Genomic DNA, 20,753 nt, shown 5'->3' with positions numbered 1-20,753 from the left:
TAGTTTAGTCAGTATGTTCTACATCCCCTAACATCTTCATGCAGTTACTTTTATGGTATATGACATCTTTACACCATTGCAAACAACGCGGTCAAATGGGAATCCTACCTGGAAGACAAAATAAATACTGCAAAAAGACGACACGGGTGGACCGTGATAAATTCATATTCCGGGATAAAACCAGAGACCTACCTAGAAAGCCACTTTAATAGTTCCCTAAAACAAAGATACATAAAACATCGACTAGGTCTACAGTTCTCAAAGGATTTGTTACCATCCTGGAAAAATTGTCACACCGACCCCTATTGTCGTTTATGTGGATACCAAAATGAAAAATTAACACACTTACTATGTGTGTGCCCGGCGCTTAAGGACTTGAGGAGACGGCTTTTAAAGAACATTTTTAACAAATTGAACATTCGGACTTGTAGGCAAGCTGTAATTCGATGGCTAGATGGATCATGTCCTATGTTGGCCTGCAGGGGGGTCAAATATATGATGAAAGCCCAATCTCTCTTGCAGAAAGCTGAACTTGGAATAACACCACCAAACTGAAATATATGACATTTACTTTGTCATTTGACAAACAGTTCTATTTGCCAATATTTGCCATATCCTATGATGATCTAAATGCATTTTGTAATAATTTTTAATAATTTTATACAATAAAAATTGCCTTGACTTGACTTGACTAAGACATAGTTTAGTCAGTATGTTCTACATCCCCTAACATCTTCATGCAGTTACTTTTACGGTATATGACATCTTTACACCAGTTCAATTTACAGCCTCTGGTAACTTCGATCGGTAACTTTAATGCTATATAAACCAGGCAACACCAACATTTAACCATTTCTGTTGGGTCCTCATGATAACTTTATTCTGTCACTTCAGAACCCTATGACAACATATAAAAAGTTTTTCTATACTCCATGCCAAGTTTTAAACTCCATGACAGCTTTTAACTAGTTCCTTCGAGATCCTAAATGACTCTTAACCAGTTCCGTCAGCACCTTATGAACAGCTTTTTTAACCACTCCCTTCTACAATTTTTTGACAATTTGTAACCATTTTATACTCCACGTAAGCATGTTACAAGGTACTTTTACATACTAATTCTTTGTAGTATGATAATATACATGGAGTTGACTTTTTGGGATGTATTACTCAGTACAGTACAGTAATTTCAAATTGTTCTTTGCACAAGAAAGTCACATTAAAGTTCAAGCCTGGCTGTTACTGAAATACTTTGAATTTCATCATCCGACAACCTACACCTTTAGCGTTTATATATGTACATCAATGTACATAATTGTATACAATAACATAGTACATATAGAAGAACCACATTGGGACAGTAGAGTCATAATATCTGAAGACAAACAGCACAGACAGGCGAGTCTTCAGAAGAAAAGTGGAAGGGTTTGTGAAATTAAAGGACAGGCAGAAGAAGGTTGTAGAAGAAGTTGTAAAATTGAAGGATAGAGGTATAGTTAAAAGAGAATATTTCAAAATGAAGGCTAGGCAGAAGAAAGGTGCGGTGAAGTTGTAACACTGAAGAACTGAGTGGGAAAGATGAAGGTGCAAATTTGAAACTGGAGGATGATAGGAACAAGTTGAAGTGAAGTTGTAACACTGAAGAACAGACATGGACAATAATATGGAAATATTTCAAACTGAAAATTGACAGAAGACAGGTGCAAAGACATTGTATAAGACAAGTCTTCAGAAGGCAAAGTGAAGAATTTGTGAAGAATGTGTGACACTGACAGGAAGAAAGATGACAATTATAAAGAAACTGGCACTGGAGAAAGTCAAATGTCCACTAGAAAACGGAATGACAGAAGACGCTGCCAAAAAGTTCTGTATTCTTCAAGAAGTGAGATTGACATTTATTTGGTGTTGAACTTCCATAGTGCCCAGAAGCCAGCCCCACAACTGACTACTCACCTCCTGTTTGATGAAGATGAATATCTGCTGGGTTATGGGGCTTGAGACCCAGCGCTGACAGAGGCGTTTTAGCCAGGCCCGGGGGAGAGCGCACTGCTAGTAAGGGAAGAAAAAAGAGTTTTAGATTCCAAAACAAACCTCTCCCTAGGACACCTATGGACATTAACTTAAAAATAGAACAGGTCAAATTGACCATAGAAAAGTTTTGGTACAAAAAGAATTCTCTCAAGAGATAAAAGAACTCTGAGGATGTTGATCGGCATACAACAAAAGATGCAATATACTGTATAGAGAAGTGAGAGCAAGGACATAGGGAGGAAAGTGCTTGAGAGGATTGGAAACAGCAGACAAATGAGAGAAGATAAGGAAGGAAGTAAATGCCAAAGATAAACAAAGATAAGATTGACTTTTACAAGGCCTTGTCATCAAACTACTGCTAGAGAGATCAATTCCCTTCCATTTCTGAGCCAGTTAGAACGAAGGCTCTGTAAAAATATCACTGTTTGGACAGTGGGTCCTAAAATAGTCTTCTCTCTTCAATATTGTGTAGCACATTTAGTTTCCATCCCAATATTTTTAAAAGAGAATCAACTGCTTTCTTTATAGCGCATATCGACACCCGATCTTCAGATCCACTACAAACATGACTTTGTGGAATCTACTAAAGTTTAATTGAAATGTTATAGAATGTTTCACAGCTAATCTGTTGGACCACATGAACAGAAAATGAACATTATAGGAATTGATAATATGACAGATAGAGCAAGCTTATTCTCTTTACAAAGAGCTATTGCCATTTTTAAATATTAGTTATGTATTAACTCATTTTGGAGTGTTATGTATTGGCATAATGTCCCATTATTGTCACTATACATCAGTGAGGAAGGAACAAAGTGCTAGATTTAGAGCTTGGTGGATGGGTAACTGGGTCACAAACATGTCAAATATCTCAACCACTGTATTACAGGTCCATTATATGCTATGGCTCTTGTTATACAGCGGACGGAATATCCATCTAATCTGTCCACTAAACTGTAAATCAGGCCCAAAGTTTCCTGCTGGGACCAATATGTAAGGTTACTTGGAAGTGCAATGTAGCAACTATTCAATATTCGTTGTTTACCGCTCTATTGGTCTACTGGGATATAATTCTACCGTAGACTCCTGTTTTTTTATCAGACCACATCATTTGCCTGTGTGGTCCTGATAATGTTTACGATTGTGATCATCTGGTCTACTGGCCAAGGAGAAAGAGTTTTGGGATTAGGACTCATGATGGTGATTCAGAGACCCTACTGAACTGTGAGGGATAAAGTGGTCCTGTCCCGCTCAAGCAGGTTGGCTCAAACAGAGGAGGGACAGGAGCAGGTAATCAGCCTGGCAGCACCACTCCCTTTGTCTTCCTTAAATTGGGGGTAGTGCCTGTTTCATAAAGGAAGACTAATGTCTAGGTTAAACATCCCCTATTCAATGAGATCTTGCCAAGTCATGAGACAGGACCTCACGCCCTCTTCCGTGGTCTCATTGTTAGCTGTGGTGATGGCTTTGCGACCCAAGGATCTCTGTCTTAAAGAGACATTGAGAGCTACTGCGAGGAGCAGATGTCACCCCATTTTTCTACAGCCAGTTTGCTTCTCTCTAAAAAACCAAGCCCCTCAGTCATTTTTGAGTCGGTGCTTTTTATTTGGAGACCTCAAGTCCAACCCTCTTGCAGCGCTGGCTCAGCATCTTACCACATCTTCGCAGTCCACACATTCACGCCGTCAGCGTGCAGAAAAGTCCAGAGAGCGGGCAGTGGGTGGACACTGCAAAGGGCAACCAAGAGACGCGGACACGTGCAGTGAACACCCACTTGTTACTTGTCTCTATGCGGAATCGCTGCGTGTTTCTTCTCCTGACTGACAGATTCCACTGAAACCCACACACAGCTGCAGGAGGAGGAAGATGGAGGAACAGAGGAGGAGGAAGGGCACAGCTTGGAACTCATGTTCTTTCTTTTCTAGTGTGCTGACTTGTACCGCTGGCTCGTGCCCGGGCATCCCTCAGGGCGCAGCCTTTGGCTGGACATGGTGTTCAGTGCAAAGTATTTCTGAGAAAGCAAACTACACCAAATTCCACAAGTGAATTCTGTCTTGGCACGAGGGTTAGATCAGCTAAGACCAGATAAGAGAGATTTAGGTGAAAGAGTGGGAGAGCAAACGCCTTGCCATGGACTAGTGGTAGGTAGAGGAATGGACTGCCAGAGATCCCTACCTTCACAACAAGATCTTTACTCTGAAACTTTTACCATCCTTTTGGACACATTAGTTTTCTTATTTCACAGCTACTCCTGGCTTGAACACTCTTTCTGCTCTCCTGCAACCCAGTTTCCTAACTGCCAACTCTTGCCTGTCCCTTGCAGCATGCTTGCTCGCTCACTCGCGTGGGTTCAGTTCTCGAAGTTCATGCAGTCTTGCAAACGTGCACTGCCTCTATCCCCCAGCACCTGATCACCTCTCCATTATCAGCCGTGCCACTTTACCCGTATTCCCCAATCTGCCACTGTCCCACATCTAGTTTTTACAGGGATCCTAAAGACAAGAATAAACGTGGTTTCTACCCCTTGAGTTGAGTCCTCACTACACTGGGTAACAAACAATGTAGCGTATCCTTTAAGGACATAGTGTTGACACTCGAAGCAAGGGGCATGCGCTACAAACAGAGGGCCTGATCTAGATCTTTGCGGATGGGTACTCCATCACAACTGGGCGGATACCATGTCCACCGAAATATAAATCCCATAGAGTATAATGGGATTTATATATAGGCTGACGGGATATCCATCAACGTTTGGACAGAGTGACCCGTCCGACGAGATCGAAATCAGGTACAGAGTCTTCTATCTCCCACAATAAGACACAACTACTGCAATACATGCACAGGCAAGTGGGTCTGTCACCGAATATTTGGTACAACACCATCCTCTAAATCCAAAATATACTAATTTCTTTCAGAAATAAATCGGGGACATCATTGGTATTTGGGTCCTTCATTGCCGAGACAGAGAGGGCTGCTTTGGGTTGAGTGAGGGAGAGGCAGCCGGCCAATCACTGGAGGTCCCTCAAGCACTGATTCAGGAGACAAGTTAGCTGCAAATTCTTACAATATGATGTATAGTTATCCTAAGAAATTAGAATTTCCACATTGATGGATTTATAACCGCTATATACTTTAATCTTCTGAAAAGTCAGTTCACCATGCTTCTCACTGTAAAGCACTTCAACATCTCTTCTGGGACACTAGGCGCTATAAAATTGAATTACTATCCAATCCAATGCCATTTTCTCCACTTTGCACTGAATCACACTGTGCCAGCCAATAGGCTCATTCTGTACAGTAGGGGCACTTGAGAGGAAATCAATCAGTCACAACTGACTGATCAGCTGAGTGACTGCAACCGACCCTACCCAATAAACCCACCACCATCAGAAGGGGTTACATCGACATTAGAAAGTGAGCCGGAGGGAGGAGGAAGTGAAAGCGAAAGCAGCAAGCGTGAGGAGCAAAATAACATCATTTTATCAAAACTAAGAAGTCTAATGCAAATGCAAAGTTATCTCTCTGCCTTTGGCAATTTTGGGAAGGAATAGGAAGGAATTGCTTCAGTTTGTATAATCCTACGTCATCAGAAGGTGTAAGGATAATGTTTCAATTTGAATCATCCTACGTCATCAGGAGATGTAAGGAATCAATGTATTGCTTCAGTTTGGATCATCCTACGTCATCAGGAGATGTAAGGAATCAATGTATTGCTTCAGTTTGGATCATCCTACGTCATCAGAAGATGTAAGGAATCAATGTATTGCTTCAGTTTGGATCATCCTACGTCATCTGAAGGTGTAAGGAATCAATGTATTGCTTCAGTTTGGATCATCCTACGTCATCAGAAGATGTAATGAATCAATGTATTGCTTCAGTATGCATTCTCGTACATTGTCACAAGATGCAAAAACATTTCCCTTGAGGTGAATTCTCTAATGGCGGAAGCGTCAACGCTACATACAGAGAAAGTCTAAGTAGATGTGACATCAAGTCAGCGAGGTTTTCCTACAGTACGAATTTCTAAAGAAGAAAAAATGCAGTGTCAGCACCTGCTGCAGCCACACATAATCTAGGACACAGGGACATTGGCTGCCAGGACAATGAGAGACCTGAGGAGACAGGTCAGAGACTGAGAAAGGCTGGCAGCGAAGGGATAGAACTGCCAAATGCCCGGCATGTCTGAAATCAGCCATACTCTGCCCAGACATATCTTCCTTTGACGGGCAGCACCCGGTCAGGAGATGTGTGGCGAGTACCCCACTACCATATAGTTCAATAAAGAAGTGTGAAATTCAATGGTTTATTTTTTTCAAAAGACTCAATCTGACCATGCTCACAGGAAGACTCAAGATGAGCAAACCTTAAAGAGCAAGCGATCTACAGACAACGCACAGCTCTACCAGCATCTCACAGGGACAGAGAGGGGGTGCCAAAGACAACATTGATTTTCAGAGAGAAGTGGGGGGGATTCATGACTCCTATCACCAACACCTTACTCAAAAAGCTTACAGGGCACTCTTCTGTGAGGATACAAGAGTTTGCTAGGGTGTTAATTTATGATAATTTGCTCTTTGTGAAGCAAATTCTCGCAGAGTTCTGCAGGCTCCCAGCAACTTGAGTAAACGGCGGTGTTACTGTCAAGCTCAAGAGACCTCATTTTGTTGACCTCGGCAAGTATGAAAAGACAAGAGATGCGCTGGAATTCAACTCTGACCCGAAGTCCACACAAGAACCTAAGGAGCAGGTACATTGACCCTTAAAGCTATCTCAGATTCTCTTACTCAATCTGAAAAATACAAACTGCTGCATTAAAATGTGATACATCCCAGTGCATTCGAGTTTCAGATCAGACCTCTACTTTTTATCAAATCATATCCATGAACACAATAGCCCTGTTTGATTTCAGACTTTCTGGCTGAACAGGCAACAATTAAGCTCGAATACAACGGTGCAGGAGTCTTTCAAGGGACATTTGTAGGTTATGCTTTTATTATATATTTAAGGGGCATGCGGAGTGATTGCCTAGAAATGTTCGTGAAAACTAGTACATTTGCTGTTCTGCAGAGTGTCACCTAATTTTTCATTATGGTTCTGTAGAAGTGATTCGATTCTCATATTTATGGAAGGAAATTGCATAGGTTTTTCTACAAATTTTATGTGAAAAACTTATGCAAACTTTGGCTTTCTTGGTCTGTGAAAATTCACAGAAAATTCATATGACGGATGATTGTTCTTTAAACAATGTAGGTGACATGATTTTTATAGGAACTACCTAAAAAAGCAGTTTGACAATTGTTTGTATAATGCACACCAGAGAGGGTAGGGTATGTGCAGATTGAATATTTGAGTAGCAAAAACAAAACATTTCTGTAAGTTTTTGTACCAATGCGATGCAATTTACACATTTCACTACATGCTGGTATAACATTATTAGGCAAATGACACAAGAAAAATGGATTTAACCCGGATCTCTTGACTGGGGGTGAATGTTCTGATTTGTTCTGCATTCCGTCCATCAATTGTGTGGCTTGTGCATCCCAAGTAGGACATCTGCCCTTGCTGGTCAGTTTCACTGTCCTGCACGTTTCACACACAGGTGCAAAGCCATATCCAAGAAGGGAGCGGCAGCACACCCATGGTTTGCTCAGTCTAAGCGTCTACTGGTGAAGTGGCTCTCCTGGGGACAAGAGTGTTTGCCAATAGGGAGTTTTCTCCAGACTTCAATTGAATGTCAAGCATCGCTGTTGTTTTTTCAGCCTTTGGGCGCCCTGACCTGTCAAGGGTATCGGGCCTTGGAAGGCACTTGTGGTGTTCGCTAAAAGGGCAACAGAAAAGGGAACCTGAACACATCACTTCCAACCCAGATAAATGGACATGTAATGGCACGTCAAGTGTCTGTGAATGTAGCCGTCTGTGGGCCGAGAGCGGGTTCACAACCCGGTCCCTGCTCGATGCTGGGACAGAGAGTTCAGTTAGTAGTGACAGTAAAAAAGCTTGCCAGCTTGTCACAGAGGATTGGTGTAGGGCAATCCTGCCATGACTGATTCTGCCCTCACCCTATCTCATTTTTTAGGCACTGGCATGGCAGCAACTCTCCCTTCTTTTCTCTGTAACCCATCTAGACTGCCCTGGAGTGACCCACACAAGGTGTGGTCATCACAGCTGTGAAGTCATTGGAAATCGTTGGCATTCCCAGAGTGCATCACGCTCTAAGTAAACAGTAGACACTCCGAGCCCTCCTTCCAGAGCTGGGTTGTTGCCCAAGCTCCCTGCTGGCAATAAACAGACTTTTCTTGACACCTCTCTTGGCAGAGACCATCATCTCTCTTGCTGCTCAGAGCGTGCCACACAGCAGCCCAACTCTCACCGCCCCTATCCTTTCGTTCAGACGTCTCAAATGAGATAACTCTTTAAAATGGAGAGTTATCATAATATCAGAACTATTTCCTCCTCTCATCAGAGGAAAGGCTGTGGAAGGTAACTAGGAAACAATGAATGATGGAGGTTGAATTTGAGACACCAGAAATTGTCACTACTCAAAGTAGTGAACACACGAGCACAGATTACGCAATAATGGTGGGTCCTCACAACTGCCCCAGGTGCACCCATCAATAGCCCCTTGACAGCGTTGGCCAGCCAAGGTGGCTAGTGCAGTCTAATTCAACGCTGTCCTGCCCTGGCCTTATACACAGTGGCCTGGGTGCGAGTTGTAGCCCACACCCATTGGTGATGGGGTGTGACGAGGGACTCTATGACGAAGCAAGCCGCAGTATGGTCGGTGAGGGTTCTCATCCTTAAAATATTTTTTTTCAGATTCAGGAGAAGTTTTTGGGGAGTTTTTTGACTGTACCATTACACCAATGTTTTAACCCCTAGAACGGATGAATCTTTGTTGTACTTCTGTCAAATAGGGGAAATCCAGACTTTGACATTTCTATTTTCATTCTCGGTACTAAAAAATCTGGCTTCAACATTTCTGTGCTCCTTAAGTCGTACAGGAAGTCCCGCCCTCAGCATTCCTGGACTGACATCTCATAAGGGAAGTCCCATCACTGGCCTTCCTGGCTGTTCATTAAAAGCCAGATTGATTCTGCCTCACAGAATCAGTCTTTACGGAACACAGTGCTAAGTAGTTCTCAGATATACGCATGTATTTACAAATATGTGGCTACAGCCAAGAAGTAACCAGGGATTGTCAATTCGAAGACATACTTCTCCAGTACAAAATACATTTTGGTTTGGAGTTTTTCTCAGTTCCTGCAAGAAATGCTTAAAGTGTTTGTTTTTATGTGTATATTGTGTCTATAAAATTCAATAAACATTTTTTTTTTAAAAAAGAAAGTTAGACGGACATAACCATCCTCTGTAATGCAGAGCAACTAATGTGCTGTTACACTTTAATGATTTTTAATAACTATCACTTTTATTTACAATTATCTAACCAGGAATTGTAAGGGTGCAAAACCCTAGGCTAAACTGTAAAAACCTAGGTTGAACAATACACACACTGTTAAAATTCTTTACATTTTTGCAGTGGCGTAGGAAGGGGGTGCTGTAGGTCCGGGCCGCCCCGGGTGTCATCACAGAGGAGGGTGACAAAAAGGCAAAATAATATGTGTTTTAAACACATATTTTGGCCATTTTGTCACCACCCTGCACCCTCTCCCCCCACCTCAGTAATGACACTTGTCACCCCCTGCTTGACAAAATGGCAAATATATTTGTTTTTTTTTGTTTTTTGTTTTTGTTTAGTACATTTTTATTTATCATTGAAAGATAATACAAAAGACATGCCATCAGTAATGGAAAAAAATACATAAGCATAAGTATTCCATGACATGCTTAAATATAAAGAGGTACAGAAGTAAGAGGGAAAAAGATAAAGAGGGTAGGTGAAGGTAAGGAAAGGAACAGAGAAAAGAGAAAAGGAAAGAGGGGAGGAAAAGATTAAAAGGAGGAGAAAATCGAATTAAATTACGTGGGAGTAGTCGTAAGAAATGGAGTGGGAGATTTGGAAGAAAGATAAGTGGTGAAAGGAAGCCATAGTAGATCAGATTTAATTTTCAGGGGAACACATATTTTAAACACATATTTTTGACATTTTGTCAAGCCGGGGGTGCGAAGAAATTTTCCACACTGGGTACCACCCGACCTTGCTTCGCCGCTGTGTTTTTGGTTCTGATCCCTCTTCAAATCAACAGCCCTTTGAATAAATATGTCCCCAACATAGTAATGCCATCAGATGCCGCAGCAAGCGTCAGTGTGCGCGTGGCACAGGGGAAAGAGCCAGTGAACATCAAACAACATGTGCTCATTTGGGGAAGGGTTTACACGTAAGGAAAACAGATGGTGCTGGGTTTTCTGGTCCAGAACATTTAAGAGCATCTTTTGGACATCCGGTCAGTACATCCTTTGATATGCAGGCACATAGAGACATCACAGCTGTCACTGGAGACCTCTTTGGGTGGATAGGGATAAACCTCAATATTTGAAGGCATCTCACAAAATTTCCAAAACATTGGTTTCAATATGGGTCTAAAATCAAAAAAAAAATTGGGGGTTGTCTCATTACATTATAAATTGCGAATGCTGGTGGTAATGACACAACAATGCATGTCTGTGAGCGATGGGTGCAGATCTCAGTGACAACTATTGTGAATATCTCATGACGTACTGACGAGGACAATCGGGACAAGGCTAGTTTGGGTGGTCGGCGCTTCCCTTTCCATCCTCCCACAGTGACATCATGTGGGATCAGCTGCTACCTTGCCCCTCCCCCGCCCTGATGAGACCTCCTCCTCCCGCAGCGGCGGAACTTACTCAGGTTCAGGTAAGGGGTTTGTGGTGAGATAGGAAAGGCAGGGATCGGGGGGGATATCTCACCACCACCGGTGGGGGTCGGGCTGGTCGGCGACATGGCTTCCATTTCTTCGAAGGCTTCCTTGTAGCTGTGAAGGTGAGGCTGCAGGGTGAACAAGGACACTCTGGGTTAGTGATAACCATATTCGTAATTCCCCTATTTACAATTTCACAGAATATCGAAAAGGTAATGCATTCAAGACAGACCCACTTCAAGAGCAATCGAAACAGTCACTAAGATCCCTCTAGAGGCTTCTAATACAGGCACTCTGAATAACAGACAGACAATCAGGCCATGTAGGCTAATTTGTGTCAACAAGGAACAGTGTCAAGTAGAACTGAAAATTCAAAGTAATCCAACTACATACCCCAAAGCTTTGAGGGACAACCCATTCTTTGGTATATCAGAGCTTCTAGTAAGGAACATCAGAACATGCCACTCAACCATTCACTCACCATTGGTTTGAATAATACTCACCAGTGTTTGGTCAAGTTGTGGTTGGGTAGCAGAAAATAGGTGTCGATCAACATTTTGGTGCCTCCCTACAGGTCTAAATCATTGACTAAACAAGGACGGGCCGCTTTGAGATCGGGATCAACTTGAAATCCTATCACAGCAGAACAAATGTAGGTGATATCTCCACAGGACTTATTGATCACTTGGCACTACTACAACATAAGGCATAAATCTACCACTCGGTGAGAGCATCAAAGGCATTTAGTGGAGATCCAACAGTGTTTGTAGACGTGTGGGTGTGTAATGAACACAACGTACATATTTAAATTGAATGAGGAAAAGACTAGCTGACAGCGTAATCTCATGAGGGGGGGGCTACCTGATTTCAGTCCACACTCTCTCATTTGCACCATGATTTTACTGGCAATGAGCCCTATTTTTGAAGTAGAATGTGCTTAATAGAGGAAGGTGTATATGGTTTAGGCACCACTCCTCAACTCAGTTTGTAATCTGAAATCAAATTACTACCAACAGAGAGGAGTCACTCAACACTGCTACAAAACCATTCATGTTGCATTCATCATCCACAGTCTCTGTTTTTTCCCATATGTTCTCTCTTAACTTGCAGAAAGATTGGTGTCACCTCTCTCGGCCTCCCTCCTGGGTTGGCAGCGATGGTGTTGAAAACCTCGGGTGAGACACATCGTACAGGAGACCGGACATTCGTGGGGCTCCGTACACTTCCAGAATGTGGTCCGCTATTTTCGTACTGGCCTTCGCTGGTGGTGCGCCTTCGGGTTGGTCCACCTAGCTCGTCTGGGGTCTTGTCGCGAGCCTGCACTCCTGGTAAGAAAGAGGAAAAAAGCAAAAAGTTTTAAAGGCAAAATAAGGGTGTAGAAGTGTGAGAAGGAAATTTCTTAGGGTAGCTCCATTAACTGTCAATACAGGAAGGAGGGCAGTAGCATTTATTCATTGTGGTTTTTGTACAGATCTTGAAGTGTTCTATGGTACGGGTATTTGGTATGGAATGAAGATACAACAGGGAGAAGCACTCATGAAGGTGACCAGCACTGAAAAGCTTCAGCGTTGATGGTACGTACCCTTGTCAAAAAAGCAAGGGATTTTCTAAAATCTGACAACAATATGAAGAGGTAAAGGGATGGAGTTGCTAAGTGTAATAACTTTTTTACATGAGGATCTCCCATCAAACCATGAGTATCTTGCTGGGAGGAGCAAAAGACAGGTGCAAGAGGCCACACTAGCCAGCAGGTCAGCTTTGAGGAAGCAAGGGATATTGTCTGATTGCAGAGCATCTCGCTTAAACTGAACCTCACATTCTGAGAAAAGGCCTTCCGTGTAGTAGGCTTCTGAGGCAAAGGCTCTGATCAGTCGAAGTGTCTACTCCTGGCTCGCCCATTGATTCTACAAGTGAACTCATTAAGTAGAGGTTCACTTCCTTCAGCAGCCCCTCACCCTCTTCCAATGAGTGCCCACGGCCAGTAAGCCTATGCCGTGAAAAGGGTACACACTTGTCTCTTCTGAATGGTAAATATACAGCAATGGCGCTGGTCAAAGTTGTCCAAAAGCATTTGATACAATAGTCCAAGTAATCGTTGAATTATTACCATTTCATCAGACGGTATCTGAGCTTGCACTAACCACACAGAGTAGAGGGTTCCTTGCATTTCATGTGCGAATAGCGCTGTAGGCAGAACAGGCCATTTTCTGTTATTCAGTAAGAGGAAAATCCACAGAAGCCTTGGTGCAAAAATACTAACCTCATTGTAAATCTACTGCTTGCCTTGTGTTCCCAGAGTTTCCATCAGACGCTGCTGTGTGACTCAGGCTGCCATTAAATATGTTCTGACCAAGTGGAAAACTCTCAGAGCTGAAAACACACACTCACTCCACCAACCAATGAAAACGTCCCCGTGGGAGTCGCGTCAATGCTGAAGATGTTCCTGGCCATTTTTCAGCTCTGAATCAGCATCTCGACCAGAGAGCGAACGTGACACCCTGAACAGCGAGGATGCTGGCACAAGACGGGTGAAGGATTGAGGCGTGTGAAACTGTGAGTCTTCACTTCCACAAATTACTCCAATTTCTGGAGATCAAGATTATCACATTTTCAGAAATATTAACATTTCTTCATTGTACTTGTGGGAGAGAGGACATGCAACAATAGAGTTTGCAGGAGAAAATCATTTTTTGCTGATGTCTTTTCCAGCTAAATGAATATAACATCATGAAGAGGTTTTTCCACTTGTTTTGCTGAACGAAACCTGGACTTTGAGAATGGACAAGATTGTAGTCTCAGGTGATGGACCAGTCTGCTTGGATTCTGGCAAGCCCTAGACTTTTTACTCGCTTCCTCAATCCCCTGTCCACAATCAATGTTATCCCTGAACTCGCATCTCTCTCTTAGTGTAACAATAATGCCATCACTACTACTACTACTACTACTACTACTACTACTACTACTACTACTACTACTACTAAGAAGAAGAAGAAGAAGAAGAAGAAGAAGAAGAAGAAGAAGAAGAAGACGAAGAAGAAGAAGAAGAAGAAGAAGGAATGTGGGCCGCTATCTTGCATTCATATCAAACAGCAATTGAGATAATATAAATAATCATCATCACGATAATATTAAACTGTTTTATGGTACCTTAGACAATCCATATAACATACAACATTTTTACATACAATTAGTATGTTTACACATTTGGGCCTAGATGTAGGTAATTTTATTTTACCACTTCTTAATTACCGAATCATACCGATTCGGTATTTAAGAAGTAGTAAAATGGAGGGGGGGGAATCGGTAAATACCGAATCGTTGAGATTCGGTATTTACCGATTCTGTAAATACCGATTCAGTAATGCCCATTGATTCCTATGGGCATTGAAGCCCATAGGAATCAATGGGCATTACTGAATCGATATTTACCGATTCGGTAAATACCAATTCAAGCAAGGGTGCAGGGGGTGTCACTTTGACACCCTCTAGCACCCCAAACACCGGCATGTGTGCCATGTGGCACACAGACATGCCCAAAGGGCATGTCTGTCTGTCACATGGAATAGGTATGCATGCACACATGTGCATGCACACCTGGATTTGGTATTTTACCATCCAATTGGAATGGGTGGTAAAATACCGAATCTGAAAGGCCTTTGGGACTCAGAAGAGTCCCACCTACATCTAGAAGTTACCGAATCTGTAAAAATACTGATTCTGTATTTTACCTAATTGGTAAATTTACCGATTCGGTTAATTTACAGATTGGCCCCTACCTCCCAAAAACCCATTCACCCCAGATCTGCTGTGTGTGGCAGAATCCCTCTGGATCCAGCCCTACTTAAGAACTAAGATTGAAACGGTGAACTAGCCAGTTCCCACTCTTGTATCACAGCAAAGCATACGTATGCACATAATACAAATGCACACAACGTATCCTCAAATCACTTTAATTCAACAATGTCTTTGAATAAGGAGCACTCTGTACTAATCCAATGCGATGGACTTAAAAATGTGTAATTGGTCAATTTGTTTGCAAATGTTTAAGAATGAAAATACAAAATGTAGCAAACAGAATTACAAACACTGAAGAAGGTTTAGTTGCCTTATTTCAGGGTTTTTAGTTGAGTTGGAAAAACTAAAGCAAAGAAGCACACAGTCTGATAAATTCTGGGGAAAGCACAATCTGAACTGGCTTGAAACGGAAGAATCCATGTGCTTTTCCTAGGTTACTTCTTCAGGTATGCCAATAATAACCTGGAAATCCCGCGATCCACTTCCGGGCAAGTGAAATGGCAAGGGAGGTTTTGCTCGATTGGCTGCCCTCTTCTGTCAATCAAGTAAGGTTTCACTTCAATTTCCATTTCACTGTGAGGGTGAAGATCACACACGGCAATAATAACGACTTTAACATCAAACGCTTCGGCCGTTACCGCCCGGTAAATGGCCACCTACATCGGGTCCGTGATCATTTATCAGCCGCGGCAGGAAGAATGTCGGTGCCAACTTTGAGAAGACACCAATGGTGCCCTGGTACCTCCCCCCTACCCTGCCATATTCTTCTTTGGACACAAGTGAAGGTTTGCTGCAGGGAGGACCTGGACCTCTGAATAATGTGGAAATAAACACAATATCACTCCGAACCATATTGATTTGGAATCCTCTGGAGATAACCATGCAAAAACGTTCTTTCTATTTTTCTAGTTATTCTTTTTCTACAATAAAACAAAAGAAAAAAATAAGGAGTTATGGAGTCACCAGCAATGTGGCACGCCTTAATTCAACAGCTTTCCCTCCCTTCCTCTATTCTGGAACTCAAACTAAGGAATTTGAAGAATTTCTGAAGTCTTTAGGCCAATGGCCACTGACCAAATTGACTTCTTCATGTCCTTGGCAATTCTTTGTCTACACAACATTTCAGTTTGATGTTAAAGTCGTTATTATTGCCGTGTGTCTCCCTTCAGATGGGTTGGTGCCATCTTGAATTGTCCCCTTTGTAGCGGCAGGCACCTTGTCTGATGGTCTTCACCCTCAAAGTGAAATGGAAATTGAAGTGAAACCTTACTTGATTGACAGAAGAGGGCAGCCAATCGAGCAAAACCTCCCTTGCCATTTCACTTGCCCGGAAGTGGATCACGGGATTTCCAGGTTGTTATTGGCATACCTGAAGAAGTAACCTAGGAAAAGCACATGGATTCTTCCGTTTCAAGCCAGTTCAGATTGTGCTTTCCCCAGAATTTATCAGACTGTGTGCTTCTCAGCTTTAGTTTTTCCAACTCAACTAAAAACCCTGAAATAAGGCAACTAAACATTCTTCGGTGTTTGCAATTTTGTTTGCTACATTTTGTATTTTCATTCTTAAACATTTGCAAACAAATTGACCAATTACACATTTTTACGTCCATCGCATTGGATTAGTACAGAGTACTCCTTATTCAAAGAGCTCGTTGAATTAAAGTGATTTGCGGATACGTTGTGTGCATTTGTATTATGTGTATACGTATGCTTTGCCGTGATACAAGAGTGGGAACTGGCTAGTTCACCGTTTCAATCTTAGTTCTTAAGTAGGGCTGGATCCAGAGGGAATCTGCCACACACAGCAGATCTGGGGTGAAAGGCTTTGTACCTCAGTCGCCCATGCTCAGTGGACGGTGACCACGGTGCCCAACCGAACCTTTCAACCAGCAGTGCTGGTAGCGCCTGCTGTAGGCTGATGGTTCCACACTTCATTGAGTATATCTGGCCAGGAAGTAGCTTACTTCCTTAATGAAAAGACCCTTCAAAGGCATAAGAGTGCTGGACCAACCCGCAGCCATGTCTGCTTTTCCTGTATGTCCCCTTGGGCATTAGACAATATGTGCCAGCTATGGGTACCCTGTGTGCTGACTCTGCCATCCTGACCACCCAAAGACACCTAAGCATCGTAGGCAGAGTGCGTTGCCTTGTCGATCAATGTGAGGTCTGTTCTCTACAGCATAATTCAGCGCCATCTTAAGCGAGCCAAGGAGCATAGAGTTCTGATGGAAGATGGACGCTTCACAGCTCCTAAAGTTAAACAGCCCTTGCAGTGGACGGTGCCTGTGCCCAGAGCACGTCACGTGGCGCAGAATACTGGGTAACCAGCGAGACGTGCATTTCTCAAATGCTGTGTAAAGAAGAGAGAGTTTATAATTGTATGAAGGGAGAAGGCAGGAAATCCTCTTTCTTCCGCTCGGGTGACTGAAAGGAGTGAACCTCTCTCGGTTGCAGAAGGCCCCTCTCCATCACAGCTGGCGCCGGCATTCACTCACTGCAAGGGCCCCAAGAAACAGTGCCAGCAGCCGGGGTACGCCCCCCGTTTTACATCCCTTCCTGCCAGCACAACCACCCTCACCCTGGAAAAAAACCCTTGCTCCTTTGAAGATAACTTCAGTAGGATGAATGTGCAATTGTACAGAAAAGCGCGGGAAGTTAAAGCCTCGCGCGACGTGCGAATTGGATCTGGCGGAGGTGTTCGGGGGCTCACGGGAGGGCCCCTCTCTTTCCAGCTGGATCTCATTGAAAATACCTCGTGGCACTGGAGAAAGACTAATGAGTCAATTATACAGCATTATGGGGGAATTAAAAGACAGACCGGCTTCCCAGACACCTCAAATCACATCCATGGGGCGCAAGTCTCACAATCTGGAATGCTGCCTCCCTATTGGCCAGTTACTGGCCCCTTACATTTCAAATGAGTCTCACTATAAGGAGTTTGCATTTTCCACTTAAGATACAAATGTTTGTCCAAACCCCCTCAAAGCTCCCCTCCGGTCCACGATTATCCGATCCCAATCGGAGCTCGGGGCCAGACATGCAGAGGAGTTTCTCGGTTGTTCTTACCTAAACTGTCTACCACTGCTCTGGAGAGCCTGCTACATCCGCAGCGTGACACGGAGCTGGTAATAAGGATTTATAATGCCTGGAAGCCTGTAATCCATTTATAAAAGCCCATCTCCTATTTCCTTACAGACGACTTGTCACATCTCGAGTCATAAATACATGATGTAGTTTCTCAACTGTAATGCGTTATTACAGTTGAGTTCTGACATCACAATACCTGCTACCAGAGCCAGCAGTTGGGGTGGAAGGCGGGCCAGGGAGTACAATTAGAGCTACAATATACACAAGGAAAACCAGAACTGGATTTTACTTCTTTTCATATCTTATTCGAGAAAGATAAATTGATCAACTGAAAATAATTATTTATTGCTACAAGTTTACGTCTTTCTTCGCTGTAGACCATTGCAGGGAAGATAGAATCTCTGTGTGTTTCTACACAATCTCAGCCGCAGCAGTGTTAGCCTGATTTATGAATAGCTTTTTTTGCAAAAATTAATAACTTCTCTCGTGTGTATATTTTTTAATGCTGTTTGTATTGCATTTTCGGTAACAAACGTAATAAATAGTAGTGTGTTGGAGTACAGAATATTGGGATACATATGTTGATGCGTGCTGCACCAAAAACAAAGCATTAGCAAGTCACACAAATGGTACATGGACATGTCTTACATACAAGAACCATCCTATTCCACCTCACCTGATTGTATCAGATTACTTTGTTAACCCATACATCACAGCATAAGAGTCAATAAGAATTGCCCTCTCGCCTGCAGCGCCCTGTCTGGTTCAGATATTGTACGAATCAGTGACTGCGTTACTACCATCTGAACAGTAGTCAGCCCCCTAGGGGGTGTAGTGAGACTCTATCCTTAGAGGGGTCCGAGCGCATGATTCTATGTGAATCACTGTGAGAAGTGTTGTTGAACTGTCTAGTTCCTCGGCTTGTATGGCAGCCCCCTCAGGTGTGGCCCAGGTTGGCACCTCACACTTCCATAAACCGTGGGGTGGTATGTCCGGCGACTGCCAATGTTGCGCCTCGCCCCTACGGGCTAAAACCAGGACTGGGTCAAGATCCAAAATCTGTTCCCCACTTTTTTGCTTGTCTGCGTAGTGTAAATGCCCAGGATACACATGTCTAGAGTGTGTATGTCGCGTCTGTTTAGGGTGCACTCTAGGTCTCTGACCTCCCTGGTCCAGAATCTCATCACTGTAGGGTAACCCCATACCATGTGGATGAAGTCTGCATCCGCCTGAGCACCGCGAGGACAGCAGATAGCGTCCAATTGCCTCATGATCTTCAGCCTGTGTGGTTGTGAGGTAGGTACAGTGTAAAACGTTGAACTGCGTGTACTTGTATCATGTGTTTCGTGACACTTTGTGCACCTTCCCATGGCTTGCTCTCATTCCTGTCCCGTGAACCGTCTGCCCAGGTCAGTTTCCCATCAGTTTTGTAGGGCCGGTATTTTGCCTGTGGTCATGGATGAGGTGGTCTGGTAGAACCAAGACACAAGTCTGAGGCCACTGCCAAAAGTCGGCAAGGTTTACACCAGGTCACGTGTGAGGGCATCAGCTGTGCCCACAGTCCAGATGTGGCCCACTGACCGTAGCAGTGTGGGATACATCACTTCTGTTGGCGCAAGGCCCTCATCCCTGACTAAATCAGCAAGACCACACTTCCTGCCTTCCACGTAGAAGCGTCCCACTGTTTCAAGACCGAAACAGTCCACTCCAGTACCCGGCATTCCATAAAGAAAGCCTTCCCCGGGCATGCGTATAGCAACCATTGGAAGTGCGAGTTCATACATCTCTTAATATTGTATTCTTCGGATCACTGTGTTCTAACAGCGGAGTACTAGGCTAAGCAGTCCAGTGCCATGGACTGCCCTCAGCTGCACTCCCAGTATCATTGCCACGAGGGCATCCCTGCGACATGGGTCTCCCACCTCCTCCAGCTCTGCTATATGGCATGCACATAGACACCTTGCCAGCTACTGTATCTGGTCAGACAAGAAGTACATTTCAAAGTCCAGAGCTCCCAGCCCCCCTCTGTCCATCGGGCGTCTCAGCACTTCCAGTGAGACCAGATGTCGGCCTCATCTGGGATCAGGTCACACGTCAGAGTGTTTAGTTCCCTGAAGCAGCTCTGCGGCATGCATGCAGGTAAATTCACCAAAAACTACCTAATATGGTAATGGTAGCCATAATAGGTAGCACAGGAATCCCACGCTGCTTTGTAGGGCTCGCAGCGCCTCTCCCAGGGTCCTTTCCTCATATCTACACTTCCCTCATACCTACACAAGATTGAGACACCTTGACACCCAAATACTTGATAACTCGATGGGTCCCTCCAACACTGTGTTGAGGCTTGAGCCGCAGTGGGCTATGGAGTTCGGGTGACATCAGGAAGGCACAGGATTTATTCCAGTTAGTTCATAGTCCCAAGACGCTCCCCGGAGAGTTGAGGATCTGTATTTTCCATGGGATTCTGATATTGGTGTTGCGTAGGTACAGGAGCGTGTCATTGGCGAAACACGATAGTACATGCCCAGTGTCTGATTTTGTATGTTAAATTTCACAGTATAGTTCCACTTTTACTATTCCTGCTGCCCATGAACATAAAAAATGAAAATGCCTGAATTCAAGTGGCTCCTGGGAAGGCTGATGGTCTGATCATGTATTATAAATAGTATAATATTCCCTACCATATTTTATAAGGATATTGCAAGTTACGTTTCCAAGATGGACATCATTCTCCTGTAATATTGTCTGTTTAATATAACACAATGCAATAAAGTTTTTTTTGTTTTTTTTAAAGGATATTGAAAGCCACCTCAGAGTTCCATCACCATAGCAAGGTGGTGCAAAGATTTATTTCACTTGTTAAGTTTTGCAGTTTAGCCGATGTCCTCCTTTTATGAAGTTTGGGACAGTTCAGGTTTTTAATTTCACCTTTGTCCAATTAAAACTGTTTTGCACCTTACAAAATCATTTTCTGCACGCTTCATTTTCATTCTGATTAAACTTAGC

At 43.4% G+C, this 20,753-nt stretch overlaps 1 protein-coding gene across 3 annotated transcripts in view; it reads right to left on the bottom strand.

Moving 5' to 3' along the window:
* Positions 1–20,753, bottom strand: part of TNS1 (tensin 1) — a 1,287,061-nt gene that overhangs the window by 69,718 nt on the left and 1,196,590 nt on the right. For 2 of the 3 annotated variants that reach the window (XR_015308332.1, XM_086954487.1), the window contains exons 20-22: positions 11,991–12,190; positions 10,852–10,993; positions 1,951–2,046 (exon numbers count right to left, since the gene is read on the bottom strand). Coding sequence is in view for 2 of the 3 variants with exons in the window: in XM_086954487.1 (XP_086810613.1) it covers positions 1,951–2,046; positions 10,852–10,993; positions 11,991–12,190 (438 nt within the window). In the remaining variant the exon portion in view is untranslated. The remainder of the gene's footprint in view (positions 1–1,950; positions 2,047–10,851; positions 10,994–11,990; positions 12,191–20,753) is intronic. The other variant, XM_086954486.1, reaches the window with a different exon arrangement.

Source organism: Lissotriton vulgaris, chromosome 2_1 (genome assembly GCF_964263255.1).
Source record: "Lissotriton vulgaris chromosome 2_1, aLisVul1.2, whole genome shotgun sequence".
NCBI lineage: Eukaryota > Metazoa > Chordata > Amphibia > Caudata > Salamandridae > Lissotriton > Lissotriton vulgaris.
The sequence above is the reverse complement of the archived record's forward strand: the minus strand, read 5'-3'. Positions and strand labels throughout refer to the sequence as shown.